The sequence below is a fragment of the Periophthalmus magnuspinnatus genome, chromosome 21 (genome assembly GCF_009829125.3).
Source record: "Periophthalmus magnuspinnatus isolate fPerMag1 chromosome 21, fPerMag1.2.pri, whole genome shotgun sequence".
Lineage (NCBI taxonomy): Eukaryota > Metazoa > Chordata > Actinopteri > Gobiiformes > Gobiidae > Periophthalmus > Periophthalmus magnuspinnatus.
The window spans coordinates 20,769,519-20,791,580 of record NC_047146.1 but is presented as its reverse complement, the minus strand read 5'-3'; the positions used below and the strand labels follow the sequence as shown (position 1 = coordinate 20,791,580).

General features: G+C 37.4%; 1 protein-coding gene across 4 annotated transcripts in view; it reads right to left on the bottom strand.

Annotated features, from left to right (window-relative positions):
* Positions 1-1,866: 1,866 nt before the first annotated feature.
* Positions 1,867-22,062, bottom strand: part of ankrd50l (ankyrin repeat domain 50-like) — a 41,698-nt gene continuing 21,502 nt past the window's right edge. The window contains exons 3-6 of one of the 4 annotated variants that reach the window (XM_033987431.2): positions 20,537-21,124; positions 9,696-9,913; positions 5,789-9,242; positions 1,867-4,252 (exon numbers count right to left, since the gene is read on the bottom strand). In XM_033987431.2, coding sequence (XP_033843322.1) covers positions 5,800-9,242; positions 9,696-9,913; positions 20,537-20,967 — 4,092 coding nt within the window. In that variant the 5' untranslated portion in view covers positions 20,968-21,124 and the 3' untranslated portion in view covers positions 1,867-4,252; positions 5,789-5,799. Of the gene's footprint in view, positions 9,243-9,695; positions 9,914-20,536; positions 21,125-22,062 lie in introns of all 4 variants that reach the window. The other 3 variants (XM_055230415.1, XM_033987430.2, XM_055230416.1) reach the window with 3 other exon arrangements.

The following is a 22,062-nucleotide window of genomic DNA, read 5'->3' as shown; positions in this document are numbered from 1 at the left end:
ACCAAGTTCACATATCAGCTTCAGATGGGGTAAAAACGAATCTTTTTAAATTATGTTTAAACGGTGCAGATCTAGAGGTTCTGGGATAGGTGTTTGTAGATGTGTGTTTTGTTTTAATGATGGTCAGAGTATAGAAAAGGGAGTGTCGGACTAGAGCACCCATGCAGAGGTACATAGATGCTCTAGTCATTTTGCAGTCTGATCAATTGCATTTCAAACTGCAACCACAAAAGTTTGAAATTACATTTTCTCAGCCCTTGCAATGTTTATTTATTTAACTAAATATTTTGATTCAGTAGATCATAAAATCCTCTGTGGCTAAAGCATATTGGATTTGATAATGCTCCATACAGTTGGTTCCAAAATTATATTTCAAACAGAACCCAGGCAGTAGTAGCTTTTTTGTGCCTCAAGGCTCAATTTTGGGCCCTCTACTTTTTACTACATTTATTAATTCCATTGGTTGCAATTTAAGAGAAAGCCTCATACATTTGCATACAGATGATGCAGTTTTGTATGCAAGAGCTCATGCAATTTTAAAACTGTAGATTTTAACAAAGTCCAAAATTTCCTCAGTAATGTTAAATTATTTTTGAATGAAAAGGAAACTAAATTTATCCTTTTTCTAAAAACATTATTTGAGAAAGCTAAAAATCTTTATACACTAAATGGTACATTGATTGAAAGAGTCACCACCTATAAATATCTTGGGTTTTTGGCTTGATGAAAACAGTTTAAAATCAAAATGATAATTTTCTTATTCTTATATAAGAAAACCAAAATCAAAAAAACAAAAAAACAAAAAAACAAAAACAAAACAAAACTACGTAATTTAGCATCCCAGAAATGGAACACATTTCAAGGACATGCAAAACTGGATAAATTAGTGCCCCCCAGATGCTGCAGACTGTGACTGAATGTGGTTATATTTGTGTTGATTAAAATGAAATAAAAAGTAACCATAGCAACTAAAACTATGACTAAATGTAGAATCGACTGAAAGTACAGATATTTTTGTAGTGTATTCCACACTATTGCATAAGACTTCTCTCCATGGAGAATGTTCTGAAGTAAGGTTATAACTTTCTATTTCCATGGAAAGTTCACAAAATGACACCTCAGCCAAAACCCCACCCAAAAACACAATGAAATTATCTTTAACATTTAACTCATTGTTCTGGAGCAAGATCTCAAACACCAAGATCACATCCTCAAACAGACCCCACCCTCACCTTAAAGACCTTTTAGTTAAACTCCTAAACACCAAATAATGTCTTGTGTGTGCCCAGCCCCTATGTGTACGTGTGTGCGCGTGTGTATGTATGTGTATATATATATATATATATATATATATATATATATATATATATATATATATATATATATATATATATATATATATATATATATATATATATATATATATATATATATATATATAAAATTCAATCTATTGTCCAACAAGTATACCTAAATTTATGTCACATTAATTTTACGTTCTCATTCAGAAAGCTGATTTCATAAGGCTGGTGACATTCAAGAGGAACAGTAATGTGTTAGAGAATGTGAATGAAAGAAAATGATTCAGTAATCGTGAATAAGTGTTTAACCGTGACGTTTCTTTTCATAATAACGTAACACTAAGATGTGATATTGTAACAAAGTCCTGATGTAGTTTTGGTTTGGTTGAGTGACAGGTCTTGCTTAGTCAAAGTTGGTTAAATTGACAGCCATAACATAGATGTAAGGTGTAATTGAGCTAAACAGGTTAATATCCTTGGGTTTCAGATTAGCATTATATTTTTCATCTTGTCAGGATCTATTAAATGAAAAGTCTCTGTAATAATATAAAAAGAACAAATTACAAAAAAGGGAATTACAACTTTAATGAACACAAACTCTAAATGTTAATTTATATTAAACCCAAAAACATGCTGAACATTGAACAAAATGAAAAAATATAAACTACTTTAAATTACAGATTTGTACATGAGCTACAGGCTTAGAAAAGCAAAGGCACTCGAGTCCTCAGAAAACTGAGTTTAAAGTTTCAGAAGTATTAATATGTATTGCTAGGTCTCAAATGACATCCAGCATTTTGTAAAGGTTGAAAATATGTAAATTTTCTGGTGGAGGGTCCATTGCCTGGTTGTCCCCATGGAGATGGCTTGGCCTAGAATGTTTCACAGTATAGCATTAAACTTATCTGTCTGCATGGTGATAAGGGATGCCATCAGGTCAAGTCCACACTCACATTAAGACTAAATGTTTTCAAGATATATATTCGGCAATAAACAAGCACAATAAAAAAAAAAAAGTGATATGGTTATGTTTATGCCATACTGTGGAACATTCCACAACAACATCTGCAAGAAGATGAGGTGGCAACCGACTGACCACAAAAGTTGCCTTTAATAACTGGATAAAAATATAATACTCCACAGGGCAGACTTAAATTTCCAAAACACATAGGATATTCCTTGATGCACATTACAGATTTTTACAATATACTGTCTCATAGGAACAACAAAGTGACATTTTGTGTGTGTGTTTTAAAGTAACCTGACTCATGGCAGACTGATGTGTGTGTCACTCTGAATTGAGTTCGACACATTATCAATCTCACTGAATGTGATCGGAAAAGCAGAACATCATGATTATTTGAATCTGATTGGTCAAAGCATCACAGAGCGAAACAAGACGAAAAATCAAACTTTTATTAAATTCAGTTGAGGGAAAAGCAGACATATTCCCTGTCCACAAGGGCTTACACATTTTTCACAAATAAAATAATCCGTATTGACGTCCATCGGTGTCGTCATGTTTGTTTTAGTTTGGGCGTTTTGCTTTTGGCTTCCACTCAAATCTCAATGCTACTGTTTGATTGGTGCACACACCTGGTTAACCTAACAGCCAGGTTCATTCAAAGATGGATTCTCGTGAGTTTCTGAAGTTACAAATATCACAAGATTCAATCTTGCTGAACAAGGTTAGTTTTAAAGGTTCACTCTACAACTTTACTGGTGGAGGTTGCATGCCTCCATGGAGATGATATGTGAAGAAGTCAAACCATTGCAATAAAACATTTAAAAAACAAAGGCAAAGTAATAAGAACTCCATGGAGACAAGCAGTAGTGTACCTCCAACAGAAAAGTTACACAGTGCACCTTTAACTTCGTCTCTTTTGTCTGATCTGTATAATTAACAGTTTTCACACTTCAAAATTCCATTAAAAAGGTCTGCCACCTGCTTGTCTCTATAGACATGTTATTGCCTTGCCTGGAATGTCTCACAATTTTTGCCTGACAAATCCAGATGATATATTTCTGTATTTTTATTCAGTTGTGTCTGAAGCCTGATCAAACATGATCATGTAAACAGATTTATTTCACTGACACATGTGAAATGAAAGAGATCATTGGTCAGCTGTCATTTACAAACAAAATTAAATACAAATTTCTCTCACCTCAGAATATTTGTTTAGTGCTTCACTCATTGATATATTTTTTTCCTTGTAAACAGTCATATTTGTTTTGATACAAATGGACCATGCATGTCCCTGACTGGCTAATCCACCTGTCAATCACGCTCATCTGAACTCGGGAGTTTCACTGCTCCAGACTCACATCTTCATTAAGTATTGAAGAATCTGAATCCCAACCACAATTTGCTATCTCCACAGATCTGACGTTTAACTTGGCCTGGGGGACCCATCCACTTCATGGAAGTTAATTTCCAAACTGTGAAAAAATCCAGACAAAGCAATATCTCAACGGAGACAAACAACAGCGTACCCTACATAAGAAAAGTTACGCAGTGCACCTTTAACACTCTCTCTTACACCTACATTTGTATTCTGCTGGATCACATTGAGAAAAGAAGTTTGGCTCAAGAAAATGTGTCTTTTTACACAATAGTACAAATATACTTAGTCGAAGTTTGGGTAGCAGGTAACATACCAGTTCTTTGTGTTTTCACAAGAACTAAATGTAGATTTTAGACATGACTGAACAAGAAGGCCACTATTTCTTTAGTCCTTTGCAAAATTATTGAGGGAATTAGTTAAAAGCTAGTTTTATTTGAGATCATGCTGAGCATCTTGATTGAACTAATGAAAATGTCTTATAATGGATATATGTGAGCCGAGCACATCATAAATTAAATTATCCTTAACATTTACTGCTCTGAAATAATGTAGTTTGGTGGTTTTCTTGATGTCAGTGTTCTTTTGTAGAAACTGCCTTTACTTCACCTGAGGAAATAAGGAGAAATATTAGTAGATTTGAGATGTTTGGAAGGTCAGTTTTTGTAATTTGCAGTCGCTTGTCATAGTTTTCAAAAGTGTTTGGATCTCATTAGTTGAGTCTGCTTCTCAATATTTACTCTTGAGAATAATTTGATTAATAATTCGATTAACTATTATTAAGTATTCTCAAATACACAAAGAAAATGATATGTTAATGTTTTGTGTTTGTATGCCTTAATTTGCACATAGAAAAGATTTCCCTCCTTACTCTCACTGTACAGACATGCCTCGTGAAAGCTCAGAATCTCCAAAATTCACTCACTGATCAGTGATTGTCTGCAGATGCTGGGGTTTAGGAAGTGACCATTCAGATCAGAGAGACGCCTTTTAGTTTTAAACCAACTGGATTTCAGCAGTGAAAGTTACAACCCAAATGCGGGGCTCATTCTGCTTTCAGATTGTATAATCATCTTGAGAAACACAACACCAAATTGTAACAGTTATAACAATTTGGCCATCATGTCTAATGTGTTTTTTTTATAATAAAGAATAATTCAGCACTAGAATTGTGATCAGTAAAAGCTATATTGACATTTGGTTCCTTTAACAGGGCTGGGGTACCCGATTTTCTTGAAAAGAGGATGTAGGTATTTAAATCCATCTAACGAGTTCATATCTCTCACCTCTTGGCACATCACTAGTATTCACGTGCATGATTTTTCAACCACTTATACAGCTTTTGGAACAGCTTTTTTAGACACAAAAGCGAAGCAGGGTTGACCACCCTCACACAGCCAATCAGCGCTCGTGCAAAAGCGTCATGTAGTGACTGCAAATGGCTCTTCGATACAATTTAGATCAAATGTTTTTTTGTTTGAAGAACTGTGAGTAGCACTCTGATTTATGTGACCAAGTTTTACTTTTACAATACACTTTCTTGGGTGGAAAACAATTTACAAATTTATGAGAAAACAATTGGGTACTTTAGGTTTAACCATGTTATATTGCCTCATCTAAAACTTTCCTAGAGTTGTATTTTTGCTTCACTCTCATTCACACTTGTTTCATTAATCCAAAGTCGCATCCTGTTTGAGCCTCAGAAATGCTTGATTCACATATTGGTTATTTAGTTGCCATACACTGTTTCCAGACTCGTTCTGTGGTCAAACTGTGCTCACAATGAACACATACCAAAATTAGCACAGCATTCATGAAGGAAAAGGACTTCAGTTGTTTACTCTCTAAATGTTAATTTCCATTGTTGACAGCAGAGGGCGCTCCACACCTAAATTCCTCATTGGAAACAGAGGAAGTTTTCCAAAGGCAGACATTATTTTAAATAAAATGAGAAACACTTATCACAACATGACCAAAAGCATGTTTTTAAAGAGAAGTAAAGCCGCAAGACTGCATAGTATGTGTTCTTCCTAAAATTCCTAGCCATTAAACATTTTCATTACAGAGACTGAATGGGTCAGTATTATCACATATTAAAAACCTTTCTCTATTTCTTATATTATCCCCGCCTTTCCTTTAGCTCACCTGTGCTATGGTCATAGCGGGGTCTCCCTCTTGTACAGAACCGCGCTGGTGGGACCTTCAAACTGCAGTTTTATAGCCTGTTTTAGGTTCAGCTGTGGATCTTTAGTTGAAATCGTCAGCTCCTCTGTGAAGGCACTATTAGGACTGAAACTATAATGCAATGGGGTTTTAATGTCTTTTTCTGTCATGCTATCCCATGCATTTCTATATGGGTATCCTACTGGAGGAGGGTTGTCTATGTTTGCAATAGGACTGTCCTGCCCTGGCATTATACCTAAAGAAGTCATAACAGAATGCCATTTGCCACCAGTGTAAGCCGTCCTTATATTTTCTTGGTGCATCTTTTGATAATCCATGTTTTTTGGGGGTTGGTCTGATTGGTGGACAATAGCATTAACAGTGCATAAAGTAGCAGAAGGACTATCTTTCAGTCTCCTTTTGGTGCTTTCGTGTAGACTACCAAGTGTTGAGCCATGGGGCAAAGTTGAAGGCCGACTACGTGCTCTTGGTAGAGAATGCTGTTGAATTTGTTGGATAAAGCTTATGCTATCAGCTGGGACAGTTTGAACTGTAGCAAGGGAATGACAAGTAGAGGAGGTTTGTGAACTTTGCATGGAATGAAAACGTTCAGCTGTTGATGCGGGAGAGGAGAAAGAGGACGAGGAAGTAGCACCACTCGCACTAGCTAACTCCAAACGATTCTGTGCCTCATTGTATTGCGGGATACCCGAGGAAGTTGAGGGCTTGATAGGGGAGACAGTTCTAGATCGTGGTCCGATGTAAGGTTTAGCACCATAGCTTTCCAATAATCTGATGATGTTAGCATGCCCATGTTTAGCTGCTACTTTCACTGGAGTGCGATTGTATTTATCCACATGCTCTGGGTTAGCTCCTTTGTCCAAAAGCATAGCCACAATGTTGACATTTCCCTCTTGCGCTGCTATGCTTAGTGCGGTAGCTCCTTGGTTACAACATAGATCTATGTCTATACCAGGGGTCTCTAAAAGTTTTCGACCCACTTGAGTGTGCCCGGTCCAGGCTATGGAGTGAAGAGGAGGTCTTCCTTCAGAATCCTGGGCATTTGGGTTTGCAGAATATTTCAGTAACAAATTCACCATCTCCACAGAGCCCTGCCAACATGCAACATGCAACGCAGTCCTGCCCTCTGCATCTTTAGACTCCAGTGGCACTCCCCCTTTCTCCAACAATAACGTTGACATTTCTAATCGCCCCTCTAGCACCAGTAAATACAGCAGGGGGCGTCCTTCTGCATCTCGAACATCTGTATCTGCCCCACGGCGCATAAGCAACTCTGCCACTTCTGTCTGTTCCTCCAGCAGGGCAGCGCTCAAAGCAGAATGCCCATCATATGCCCTGTGGTCAATGGGGCAGCGTCTATCTAAAAGTAGGCGTACAGTTGAAACGTGACCCTCTTGTGCAGCTAAAATCAAAGCAGTTCGTCCTTCAATGTCCATTTCGCCCACACGTACCATGCTCCCTTGTTCCATCAAAACTCCACAAATGATTTTATGCCCTTCGCAAGCTGCAGCGTGTAGCGGAGTCCAACCTAAGTCATCCTTATGGTTCTCATCTAGTCCTCGGTCCAATAACGCACGCACTACCTCCACACTACCCTGCGCTGCTGCTAGACACAAAGCAGTCCTCCCTTCACTGTCAATAGCGTCTACATCCGCACCCCAAAAAAGCAATTTTGACACAGTGCTCATATGCCCCATTGCCGCAGCAGCAAGGAGAGGCGTAACAGCTGCGGCAGATTGTAATTCGCCATCTTGCCTTGCAGTTTCATCCACGTCTGCTCCAGCTTCCAGCAAAAGCTCTACTACGTCTTCATTTCCTTCATATGCTGCTAGCAACAATGGTGTCATTCCATCTTTATCTCTGTGCCCTGGATTAGCTCCTCTTTCTAGCAGCAAACTCACAACCTCTCCATAGCCCTTTACCCCCGCTACGGTTGGTACGCACAAGGCAGCAACAGAAAGCGCGGTCCTACCATCTCCATCTGCGAAATTCACCTCTGCACCATGATCTAAAAGTATTTCAACAGTCTCTTGATGTCCCATGTAAGCAGTCGCAATAAGTGGCGTCCTCCCATTGCAATCAGCCTTATCAAAATTAGCACCATATTTGAGTAGTATCCTGACAATCTCTTCATGCCCTCCCCATGCGGCAGCTCGCAGTGCGGTTTTACCTTCAGCATCGCAACCGTCAACATCTGCCCCTGCGTCTAACAGCAGCTTTACCACTTCAATATGGCCGCCCCATGCCGCAGATCTCAGTGCAGTCCAGCCTTCAACGTCCACTTGCTCCATCATTCTAGTCGCAACTTCATTCTCTTGTTTCTCAGCCCAGTCTAGCAAAACTTTCAAAACTTTGACATGTCCCTGTCTGGAAGCTAGAGTTAGTGGAGTCTGGCCTTGTTGGTCTGTTAAAAGAGGATCTGCGCCCTGTTTTAGCAAAAAATCAACAATGTTTTCAGAGCCTTCGATAGCAGCATTAGCAAGCAACGTTCTTTCGTCGGTAGAGTTACGCTGGTTAACTGCCACACCGCTTTCGAGCAGTTTCTTTACTGACAATTCCCGTTCGAAAGTTATTTTAATATTGTGGATTTCTTCTTGCAAATTTTCCATGCCTAAATGATCTGATTGCAAAAGTCCACTTATGTTTAGCAAATGCTTTACATCTTCACTTACAAAATTTGAAGCATAAAGACTAGCAGATGCATTAAGTCTTGGTACGTCCGCATATAGCATCCAAAGTGCTAACAATGATGGGTTATCTTTATGTTGACCTGAGTTAACTAAATGTGTAGCCAATTCACAAATATTTTGGCAATCCAAATGAGCTCCTTGCAAAGATAAAGCCATAGCTAGCATTGTATGTCCCTCATTGCGACTACACAAGTATTTTTGAGTGCAATATTTCACATCCAACAGCCATTCGGCAAAGCTGGCATGAAAGAGCAGTTTTGTGCCATTTGGACCGTCAATTAGAAGAGAAAATAAAGTTCGAAGTTTGTTTTCAAAATCTTGAAAAGAAAGTGAAGGATCTTGTGTCCATACCGCTGTGAATATTTCCTGAGGGGTTAGCGGTTTCGTAGCAGCTAAAAGAATGTTTAATATAGGTTTAATGTAGATAAAATGTCCACGTGGGAATAACCTTTGACATAGCCATAGATATAGTCCATTCAGAGTCCCAGGAATGTCTCGGATTTCACGTAGACTGATAAGAGATGCAGCGACCCCGTCCAAAACACGCTGGAGGAACAAGAAGCAGCCCCCGCTCTTGATATGGAGGAGATTCAACATGTCCGCTGTGTCCGGGCTGAGCTGACGACGTAATGTGGAGTCCTGGTCCAAACGACAAAGAATGTACTGCTGCACGTCATGGACTGGAGAGGGCTTTCGCAGGTCATCCAGGCATATGCGACGGAAACCTGGAAATTACCAAAGAGAGAAGTCAATTTAAGGCTAAGTACGAGTTAAAGTAGAGGTTATAGGAGCTTAGTTGGTACACTTCAAATGTCCCACCAAAGAGCAGGAAAAACATGTGTAACAGGGTACTTTTTCAATCACTATACAGTATATTATCAAATTCTACCAAATAAGATATTTTGTTTATTATTTGATTTGTGTAGCTGTGAGAGTCTGTTTTGCTGTTGCCAAGCAACCTGCCCTCAGAGCTGTGTAACTTTTAAAATGTCCAAAAATAAATGATATGTCATTTTTGTCAATAAATTTAATGGGACACTGTGGAACAATCCAGGCAAAGCAACGTAACTTTTGACTTCTGTTATGTTAAATGTTGTAATCTGAATCTACATTTGTCCATGTTTAGTCCACTTTTTTGTGTGTCAGTTTTTCATACTCATAAATCCTGATATTTGTACCTGAGAACATTTTGCAAAGGGCCTTGTTTTGTCGCCGTATAGAGCAGACGAGCAGCAGCCAGCCTGGGAGCAGATGCACGTGAGAGGCAAGGAGTTCTGCGATGGAGGTGCTATGAGCTCCATGCCCTCCAGGGGGCACTCCATGGTCCAGACCGTCCACCAGCAGAAGCAGGGGCTGTGCTGGGGCGGGCAGCTCTAGGAGTGGGCCCAGGACTGCTCTGAAAAGACACAAGGAGAGAAGGTATTTAGAGGGGTAATTTGTTTTAACATGAATAATTCTAATGCAATACGTCCTGTGTCAAAACTGACTCTTGGGACTTTTAAGAAACATTAGTATTAGTATTAGTAGTAGTTCCCTCATTAAAAACATACCCAGAGTTGTGCTTTGTTACATTTGTTTTGTTTGAATAACCCTTTTATTATTATTATTATTATCATTATCATCATCATCAGTAGTAGTGACAGTAGTAGTGGCAGTAGTAGTAGTAGCAGTAGCAGTCTGTCTACATCTCCCAAGCTCAAAATGCTCTGTTGCAGTAGTTTTCAAGTTAACAGCTACCTTTCACTTGCCTGGCAAATTCAGAATGATATCTTTTTGAATTATTAATACAGGTTGGTATCAGTCTGGTACCCACACTCTCCACTGCAGCTAAATGTGATCAGACTTATATATATATATATATATATATATATATATAATATATAATATATAATATATAATATATATATTTTCTGTGACACATATGAAAAGAAGGAGCTATCACCTCTTATTTAACATGTTCAATATATTTACAAATTGAATGAAGTTTGTCTCAGTTCAGATTAACAGAGTTTAGTGCTTGGCTAATTGATTCTGTAAAAATCTGCTTTCTTTTTTTTTTTTTTAAGCTGCCCTTGATATTTTTTTCCTTTATTTTTGCAGATACTGACAGACCATGTATGTCCCTGATTGGCTAACTCATCTGTCAATCACGTCCATCTGAAAAGGGGGAAATTCACCAGGGACCAGACTCACATTGTTGTAAGTATGTATTCTTGATTCCAGGCAAATCTTTACCTTTAGTTCAGCAGAGATTGGCAGTTCCAGGGTTGAAATAATCCAAATTATTCTAGTGAAGGTATATGGAGTTTAAAAGCACCATGGAGCACTTCCTGTAGTGCTGCCATATGACATCACAGCCTCAATATGCAGGAGTCGTTTTTTAAACATGTACAAATGAAATAAAATGCAACTCTATGTTTTTGATGACGAAAGAACATTTGAACATAGAAAATAGCTTAATATTGGCCCTTTTATACTCCATTTTTATATGTAAACAGAGCCATGCATTCCAGGTGTAGTAATGGTCACTCGAGGCTGTGTTCTGTTAAACAACCACCAGAGGGTGCTCAAAGTCAGTTAGCGAATTAACTATAGGAAGCAAACACAGAGGCACCCAAGGCATTTTTTAGAATACACTTGTTGGAAAAGAGCCAAGAAAACGAGGTGAGAAAACCATTTGTTTTGCAGTCTGTTCCAGTCGCTTTCAAAAAAGTTTATCTTCCACTGCTGAGTTGTGTTCACTATGGCCGCCTATTGTTGGCACTATACTAAAATAAACTCCACTTTAAGGAATACTCGATACTCAATACCAATTCTGATACCACAATGTTAATTAAAAAAATATTTAGACAATAGAATGTAATGTTCAACATTAAGTAGTAGTACTTTATATCTGTGTAATGTGGTCTTATACTTGTTCAGGTACAGCTTAAGATCATTCTAAAGTTATTCAGAAAATGTTCATTTCATTTCTGTCCTGTGAATGTGACTTTAGTATCGATACTTGCTCAAATGACAATTTAGATTTCATACTAGTTTTAGTATGGATTAGTATCTGATACTTTTGACATCCCTAAAATGGGTCTTCATTACAGACTCTCATAATTTATGCAGTTTTATTTCATTGTCGTGTTGAATGTGAACTGAATATAATTGAAATATTAATTCAACTTAAAAAACAAAAAAAAAAAAAAAAACTTTTGCCATAAGTACGATTATAATTAAATGTAATAGAGCACAGGGGCAAATAAAGAAGAGATATAAAAGAGTAATGAGATAAAGTATAACCCTGATGCTGACCCTACTTCTTCCATATATATATATATATATATATATATATATATATATATATATATATATATATATATACACAGTTGAAACCAGAAATGTACATACACTATATAAAAAGATCACTGTTTGACATGAAATCAGACTAAACTTTTACTGTTTTAGGTCAATTAGAATTAAGAAGGATTTTTAGAAAATTTTTCATTACTTTCTTCATAGTCAGAAGTTTACATACATTTCATTAGTATTTGGTAACACTTCCTTTAAACTGTATGACTTGGGTCAAATGTTTTGGATATCCTTCCACAAGCTTCTCACAATAGTTGGGAAGAATTTAGACTCATTCCTTCTGACAGACCTGATGTAACTGAGCCAAGTCTGTAGGCCGCCTTGCTCGCACATGCCTTCTCAGGTCTGCCCATACATTTCCAATAGGTTTGAGATCAGGTCTTTGTAATGGCCACTTCAAAACATTAACTTTGTTATTCTTAAACCACTTTGTAACTATTTTGTCAGTATGTTTAGGGTCATTGTCCATTTGGAAGACCCATTTGCACCAAAGCTTTAACTTCCTGGCTGATGTCTTGAGATGTTCCTTCAGTATTTCCACATAATGTTCTTTTGTCATGATGTCATCTATTTTGTGAAGTGACCAGTTCCTCTTGCAGCAAAACTACACCACCACCACCACCACCGTATTTCACAATTGGGATGATGTTGTCAATGACAGTTCAATTTTAGTTTCATCAGACCACAGGACATGCCTCCAAAAATTAAGGCCTTTGTTCCTGTGTGCACTTGCAAAATGTAATCTGTCATTTTTATGTTTCTTTAGGAATAAGGGCTTCTTCCTGCTGAGTGGCCTTTCAGCTCATGTCGATACAGTCCTCGTTTCACTGTGGATAATGACAGACTCTTACCACCTTCAACCAGCATTTTCACAAGGTCTTTTGCTTTTGTTCTTGGGTTGATATGACATTTCAGACCAAAAGCACGTTCATCTCTGGAACACAGAACCTGTCTTCTCCCTGAGCGGTGTGATGGCTGGACATTCCCATGGTGCTTATACTTATGTATAATTGTTTTACCTTCTGGTTTCAACTGTATTATATTATATACTATAATACATATATATATATATATATATATATATATATATATATATATATATATATATATATATATATATATATATATACACACACACACACATTATTGTTCCTAGTAATGCACTTTTCTGGCCTGAGATTTTTTTTCCAGGGCCACCCCTCCAGTCTAGGGGTCACTGTCCCGAGTGCTCCGATGACTAAGGCCAGTTTTCTTTGAGTCCCTGGTATTTCTCTAGTTTCTATTTTATTTTTCCTAATGTTCCCATCACTTGGTCCTGCGATGTCCTCCATAACGGCTTTGCTCTGTTGTTTATCCACCACCACAATGTCCGGTTGGTTCTCCATCTGTCCATCCATGTCTGTCTATCTATCTATCCATCTGTAGATCTATATCTATATTTATTTTATGAAAAACTGTAAACAAAAGGATCTACAATAAGAAGAAATTAATAATAAAATGTGAAGGTATTAGGACTCTTAAGATGACCTGTTTATTAAAATAATACCTAATGTTTGAAATTTAAGCTCACCAGATTAAACATTCGGAGGAGTTTGCATTTGGCACAACTTCAAACAGAGTAATTGTTCTTTACAAGGCTATGCTAGCTCAGCACAACTACCCGCTAAGTGCTAACCGCTCCTCTGTGACTCAGTGTTTAGGCAGCTCCCCTCCCTCCCCTAAACATGTCCGCACAAAGAGACATGATGACTAACTTCACTACAGCCCCACATTTATGACACTATTAACCTACAGAGACTTAATTGAAGAGGTGAAAGAAAATATTTTGAAGGGCTAAATCTTCGGGCTGCATAATATAGGAAAACACTGTGATATGAGATATGACTGTTAAGCAGTGTAACATAGATATTATTGGGATATTTTCAAGACGGTATTGGACTTTGTTGAGCTTTCTACCTTGTTATAACATTGTTCCTTCATCAAAAAAATGCTTGCAGAGTTTTTAGATGTCATCAATGCATGTTTCATTAATTTAGAGATCTCTCCGGGCCCTATTCGAACCCCCCTTATGGTTAGCTGTAAGATTCTGTCCAAGGCTCAGCCCACAATCCCACGCCATTCATGCTCCTACGCGACAGTTTTCCATAAAAGCATGATACAGAATTGTACTTAACAATTTGACAAAGCTGATGAAGATGATGTGCAGTAGTTTCATTAGTGGGATGTTGTCAAAAACACAATATACAAATTTAACACGGAACATTCTCCATGGAGATAGGTACATTTTATCCTACACTGTGGATGATTATAGTTTAGGAGGAGTCTAAGTAGGAGGAGTTAGGTCTATTTTTTATACATTTTTTGCTAAAAAGTACTTTAAAAAAAATAAAAGTAACTTAAACATGGAGAGCCTTGGCGTTATGGAAATAAATTTAGTTTGTTGCACTATTACAATAAATTTTATGAAATACTGTACAGCCCTATTCAGCACCGTTACAGGAAACAGCTGCAGTTTATTTAGAAAAAGTAGAGTAGAGATGTCAAAAGTACTGAATATCAGATACTAATCGATACCAAAACTAGTATCGAAACTTGATACTCATTTGAGCAGGTATCGATACTAAAAAATCACATTCACAAGAAAGACATTTACCTTTCCTGAATAGCTTTAGAATGATCTTGAGTTGTATCAGAACAAGTACCAGACCACATAGACTAGTATACGCCCATGGACCACTATGGAACCTACATGAACGACTGAGGGATTACACAAGATAAAAGTCTGCATGGCAATATAAAATAAAGTAATGACATTCTATGATCTAAAAAGTGTTTGTTTTGTTTTTATTGTGGTATCATAACTGGTAGCGAGAATTGAGTCTATTCCTTAGTATCAAAATCGAGTTTGAAAGTTTAGTATCGTAACACTAGTGGGAGTAGATGAAACTGACAAAAAATTGACAAAAATGTTTGACCGTATCCATGACAATTTATATATTGTGATTTTCTCATATGACAGATTTTTTGAGACACTTAACAATAATAATCAGATGGTTAAGTTTAATGGAAACAAGCAGCCACCAAGAAAATGACACCTTTAATATGGCTGATTAAAAGGACCTGTACCCAAAACTTCCCCTTGTATTTGAGCAAAATATGCCTCGCCCCAGTACAAATATGAGCTGTAACTGTATGAGATGTGTACTTTCTGTAGCAATTAAGCATTTTTTTTACTGTCAAGAAAGCTTAGTTAGTTGTTGTTAGCATTACTAGGACAGCACCGTCTATTCTGGTCTCTACGAGTTATGAAAAGTGTTACAAACGCATCGCAGTGAATAATTAGGAGTAATAATAATTCGGACCCATGCAAACCTTTAAAATGAACTGGTTATAAGTTTAAACATTTTTTTAAAGACAGTAAAAAACAGGTACAGCTCTTTTAAATGTCGACATCTCAAATAAAGTGATTGCATTGCCTTGAGCAGAGTTGGCATTTCTAATCAAATTCTGTTGATTACTTAACGATGGTGATTAATGCTAAGCTAACAGTGGTCTGTGTGGGTGGGGAGTGAATGCACTGAGGTCATAAAGTGTTCTTCAAATGTTATGTTAAGTCATGTGATTGAAAGACATTGCCATATTTTAGAGTCAGAGGAAGTGACACGGCCTTTTATGGTTTTATTAGGTTTGTAGTTGCTTCCTGTGGCGTTGATGTGCAGTATACAGCATTGAAGCAACTTTGACTTATTGATTTAGAGGCAAATTAGTCATGCTTTGGTTCATCAAATCAAAGAAATGTTTGTAGAGCACTCTTCATGCACACAGACAACCCAAAGTTCTTTACACTGAATTAAAATCACAAAAATTCGCAAAATATAAAAGTTCACATACGGTAGTTAGCAAAAATATGAATTTACATAATTTACATATAACGCAAAACATCAGTTGAATCGTTAAAACATTCAAGTCAATAAATACATACATTCATGGAGAGCTTTGCCATTAATCAGGTTCAATTCATGCTTTGCTTTCCATTAATTATTCATAGGCGATATTTAAATGATGTGTCTTTTTTAATATTACCTATGAGTAAAGGAAATATTAGACCTTGTTTCAAAGCACTGGTTTTCTGGTAAAGAATTCCTGATTTGGGATGCACAGAAACCAAATATGGCTTGACCGTGTTTGGTCTGAACTCGAGGAACCACGAGGAGACCTGTCCGAGCTGATCTGAGGGACGAAGCTCATAAGGAGTTAACAGGTCTATCAGATACTTTGGAACTCTACCGTTTAGAGATTTGTGGACCATTTTGAAATTGATTCAGTGAGTAATACTAGGGTAATATGATGTTATTTTGGGTTTTTTTGTTGTTTGTTTTGCAGCCATCCTAGCAGCAGCATTTTGTATCAGTTGTAGCTGCCTGATGGAGGACTTTGTGAGATCAGTGAACAGGCCACTTGATATAAATGTGTGGACCAGCTTTTCTAGGTCTTGTTTTAAAGGGTGAATATAAATGGTAGAGGAGGGAGAGTGAATATCACACTGCTAATCATAAGGAGGGTTTACATTTGGCCTAGAAGAGATTATAAAATTACCCAAACATGCAAAACTTCTTCTTCTTCTTTGATAACATGATAGAACGCTCCAAAAAATACCCCCTCTTTAATAAGGAAAATTATGAATGAACGCATTTTTTCATTCTCCTTTCCAAAAACAGTACACAATATATCTATTTTTTCATGAGACAGATATTTTCGTGCCCAGCTCACAACAAAAAGATGACCCCAGATGCAGCTGGTTAAATTCTCCATTGAACATCCTTTGGTTCTTGGGTTTAATACAAAATAAATGTATTAAGCACATGGTCTTTGAAAGCAGATGGAGAGAGTGAGAGTGTCATCTGTTCCAGAGCCCAGACCAGGAGAAAAAAAAAAAAAAAAAGCCAAAGGTGTGAATCCAGAAATTTTTCTCGATTCAGACTTGAACCTGTCGTCATGGTTACTGAATAATTCACAAGATGACCCAGAAAGTACAGAAATACCTTTACTTCCTGGACAAGAGAGGAGAGAGATGGACGAGAACTACAGAGAGAGAGGTGGAGGAAGAGGAGGAGGAGGAGGGGAGGGAAAAAGAAGAAAGGATGACAGGTGTTTTCGCAGAAAGAGAGAGAAAAGTAGAGAACAAGAGAGAAAGAGATAGATGGATAGACCCGGTTCACAGTAAGAATGCATATCTTTCAAGGTATGTGTATGTGTATAAAATAATATGTTAGAAAAATATGTATAAAGTCCTACTGTGGAACATTCCAGGCAAAGTAACAACCTCAAAAATGTAGTACATTTCAAGGACATACAAAACTGGATACATTGGTGCTTCTAATGCGTTTTAATAATCTAGTGAACATTTACAATCACACCTGCATCTGTTTTTAATGTTCAGTGGGACCTGTGTAGTTATTTGTTGGGCCTGATCCCCGACAGGGCGTAGGGCCTACTGGTTTCACAACAATGGGTGCGTGGGTCATTTTTCGTAATTTTTTCTCTTTGCTCAAAATTGAAGCTCATTGTGTTTTATCATTGAGAATTTTAAATACAGATCACTGGCATGTCCAATCTTGTTGATTTTTGCGTTTTTTGAAATGTTCCGAGCTCCAGACAGTTGTGATTAGTTTAATTACAAATAAATAATAATAATACTACTATTCAAATGCAAAAACAATGTTCCCATTTTTTTAATATAAATTTTACATTTTCGGAAAGCACGATCCTAGGTCACAGTGAGGGTCCCTGGTCACTGACGGGCACTTCACCTCATTTACGAGGTCGCACTTTGACATTTCTTAACTTGATCAATATTACACCATTCTGAATCCTTCTGTCACCATGTTTCAACCACTGATTGTTTGGGAATGTTTTACGAATTCTCAATGTACAATGGAAATAATCAGCAACTAGTTGACTACTAAAATACTTGCAGCACTATCTGAGAAAACTGTATTGTCACATCCTTAACAATTACAACAACTGCTGGTACTTCATATAAACCAGTGCTTGCATTGCACATGTAGTGGATATCAAGTATCACTAATCTGCTGTATAGACAGTGTTAAGTATCTACCAGCTCCTGATGTTATGACTCCAAACAGTTGAACAAGCACAAACACATTTACCAAACACTGGACCCGCAGAGCCAGTTCAAACCCTCTCACTTTTTGTTTATTTTGTGGCTTACCTCATTTTACAGTTCACAAGAAACAGGCAGGGCATCAAGTATCAAAAAACTGGCAATTTAAAATAGGGCTGAACTATTTTGGGTTGAGATTACATTTTTTGTTTTTAAAGTATGCACATGCAGGAGCATTGAAGATGTGCTTCTGTCTGCTATATAATTATAATCTATGACACATGTGGATCATTGTTATATGATAATTAGATTATAATTTGGACAATATTGATCTAAAGACAACTTAATAAAAGAAACAAGTCCACTGATTTCTGCGTTAGAAAACTGCAGTGCCCAATGGGAGCTGATGTCGTTCAAAAAAGGCTCAGAACAACAACTCACAACAACACCATTTCAGACTTTGCAATTTGCGACTTTAAATCTAATTGAAATTGCAATTTTGTGCAGTCAAAACCAACATTTTGTCTTGAGCTGCTTGAGAAATTTAGTATGATTCATGATTGAAACTTACTGTAGATCAGATGAAACAGTACAAATACTAGTCTATGTGGTCTTATACTTAAGATCATTCTAAAGCTATTCAGGAAAGGTTTCATTTCTGACCTGTGAATGACAATTTTTACTATCAATACTTGCTGAAATTAGTATCAATTGATAGGAGTAGAACAAGACAAAATTTTCACAAGTCAGGACAAGACATGAGATGGGGTCTACGAGAACAAGACTTAATCGGATCCAACGTCTTTTTCCAACCTCGTCTTTTCCCACGTGCCCTCAGTCTTCTGGTAGTTTCATCTCGTGAGATCTTGTGGCATGAGATCTCGTCCCATCTTTATTTGATATTTGATTTTTGAAACTTTGACAACTCTACTATCCAATTAGTGTTGTTAGATTTATTTTTTTTTCCTGCTGAAAAATGTAAATATTATCCAACACTTTCTTTTCACTGTTGAACTGTTGAATGATCTGAGGTCAAATCTGCACACACAAACACCAACCAGGGATGAATTTCAACACCTTTTTTCCCCACACCATTTTACTCCGTATTTCTCCTCTTTCTCCCCTGCAAGAATCTGAAAGCTCAAATAACATTTCAAATTGCAATCTAGCTCAAAATAAGTCTTTTGAGAAAGTCATTTGCAAACTAGTGGTCATCTTGTCAAACTTTAGAACGTTTTAGTTACAGAATCTCCATGGGGATGTTATAGCTTTGCCTGGAATGTTCCACAGTATGGCAATAAACTGGAGATTAGCAGGTGACACCACTGGGCCAAGTTACAGGTCAGATCTGTGGAGAGGCGACCCCGATCTCAGTAAGAATAAACTTTTTTTCAAATACATTTTCAAGCCTGTAATTGAATAAATATCTAATGTATATGTAAGATATGCAAGTTTGATGCCATGCTCTAGAAATGTCCAGGCAAAGTAACTCCAGATTATCTACATGCAGATGATTTAAATGTCACAATATCTGTATTATATCACTATTGTAAGAAAAAACATCACGGTTTCACAAATATTCATCATAACTGACACTAACTCAAAAATCAAGTCAAATTCTAGATCGTGAAAGTAATACAGAACAAGTCTCCATGAAAAACCCCATAGCAAACAGACGCTTACTGTTTAAAGATATCAAAACTTGCTTCCTCTGTTCTGATGTAAAATGCAAACTCAACAGTCTCAGTTTGGGCTCTCAGGAGGTTCATTTAGGATGTCCTGGTTCTATGCACCTGTCCAGACCCACATCCCCCAACCATGAAACAGAGATTCTGCTAAAATACACACATACACTGTAATTATAGACTCGGTTCATCATCTGCATCCTAGAAAGAACTACAAGTGTGGTATCATTTTAGATTATCCAAAGAAGTGCTGTAAAAATGACTGTGTACAATACTGTGTTGGCATGAACAATACCTCAGTTTTGATAATAAGGGTTGACAATACATGTTTTAATATGACAAAACGATTGAAATGCTTACATTACATATAGACAGTCATTTTCAACACAAAATAATAGTACTTTAACACCCACAATGAAATACATGGTAGATGGACACTGTCTTACTAAGGAATTTTCCCGGCAAAGAAATAACATCTCCATGGAGCCAAACTAGTACAGTATCCTCCATCAGAAAAGTTACATAGTGCACCTTTACTACCATGTGGTCTTATATTAGTTCTGATATAGATCAAGACCACTCTAAAACTGTTCAGGAAACGTCCAACAAGTTTAGTCATATTTGTACAATTTTGTCTGGTATTGGTAATTCATCAAATAAAGATTTAGTATCCCACAATTGAATGTTGACTTTACCACATAAATAGTAATGAATTTCAATTAATACATTACAATTAGATATTTTTCTCATTTAGCCCTAGTTATAACTTCAGTAAAAATAATACGAATAACTCCTTGCCTTTAAACATGTTACCAGACTAAGATTCATTTTAAGTCAGTTGAACTTCACTCACCTTTTAAATGCTTCCTCTGGGTCTTTCTGACAGGCCAGTGGATCCAAGATGGCCGACACAGCTGGAGTGTTCAGCTTTTCCTTGTATCCAGTCTCGAGTAGCTCCGAGTTCCTAAGCTGCTCCACCAAAGCCAGCACAAACCTCCACACCATCGTACTGCTCTGCTCGTCTCTGTGGCAAAAGTGATACGCTAGACACCTTCTCGCCAACCCCGACGCTAGCCCTGCCTTCGAAGTCGGCCATATTGTTTCTGTGCATAGAGCAGTTTTTCCTGCTCCCGGACTTCCTGTTATAAGTACACCAGGGGAATGTCCAGTAATTATCCGAGCGTCCAGGCAGCATTGCAACTTCTCCAATGCCCATTCTCGACAGTAGAAACGCCTGCCTTTGAGTAAGCTGGAGCTAACACCACAAGCGTCGCTGTTAGTCATTGGGTCGGCATAAAGAAAACGTCTTTGTGCAAAAAACTACAGCTCCCATAATCCTTTGCTCTGCATGTAGTCCATGGCAGCGCTAGATATTTTGTCAAGCTTCTTGTGTATTTTGCATCAGGCGATTTTTAGCAGAGGTTTTGTCCAGTACTTGCAGCTGTGAAGAGGTAAAAGCAGGTCAGCAGGCTAAAACTTCAACATGGCAATTTATTCAGAAAACCAAAATAGCAAAAATATGGAGAAATATGGCATGAAACTTTTATTTTGAAATGTAACTTTTTTGCTGTGTTGAAAGGTTACCATGCAATATTACGGTAACTAAGGTGTACCACAAAACAGTAGGAGCATTAATATAAGGTATAGTTATGTTTATTTGTAATGGGATGTCACAACAAGAAGGTTCCAGGCCCAGACCTTTCTGTGTGGAGTTTGCATGTTCTCCCTGTGTCTGGTTGCGTTTCCTCCATCAACCCAAAACATGCACAATTGGTCAAATCCTCCAACTACAGTAGTCCTGACCAAGCCAAGTTCAAGATCTAGAGATGGGTCCCTGAGTGTTGTGCGACAGTAACTCACTGTTCCAGCAGCAATATGGTGAAAAAAATAATCCAATCGTGACATTATCCTTTTGACAGTATTTTGTTGACATTGTCAGATCGTGATTCAGTAATTCATTAATTTACTGCAGCTCTAGGCTCAAAAACAGAGACTTTTCTCACCCACTCCTCCTACTGGTCAATGCCTACCATTATTTGGTGTGTTTGAGTTTGAGTTTTTGTGTACGGTGTGTATTAATGGAGTGATGTGGATTCATTGATGGATACTAGTGCAATAGTCCAGCTAACTAATTTGTACTTTTTGAGTGATAATGTGCAATAGTTTTTTTTTTCAAACATGTACTCTTCAGTCTGTGTTTTAGCAGTAGGATTAGGTGCAATCTGTAGGTGCCTTGGACTAGAAAGTATCCATGAATTGGTTGAAAAATTAGAATTTCATCAGTTCTCTTTTTCATGGTAACTGCCACCACTGGATCCATTTTGTAGCTCTTGGAGTGTGAGAGTGGAGTGACTGAATGGCCTATTGTATATTGCCCAT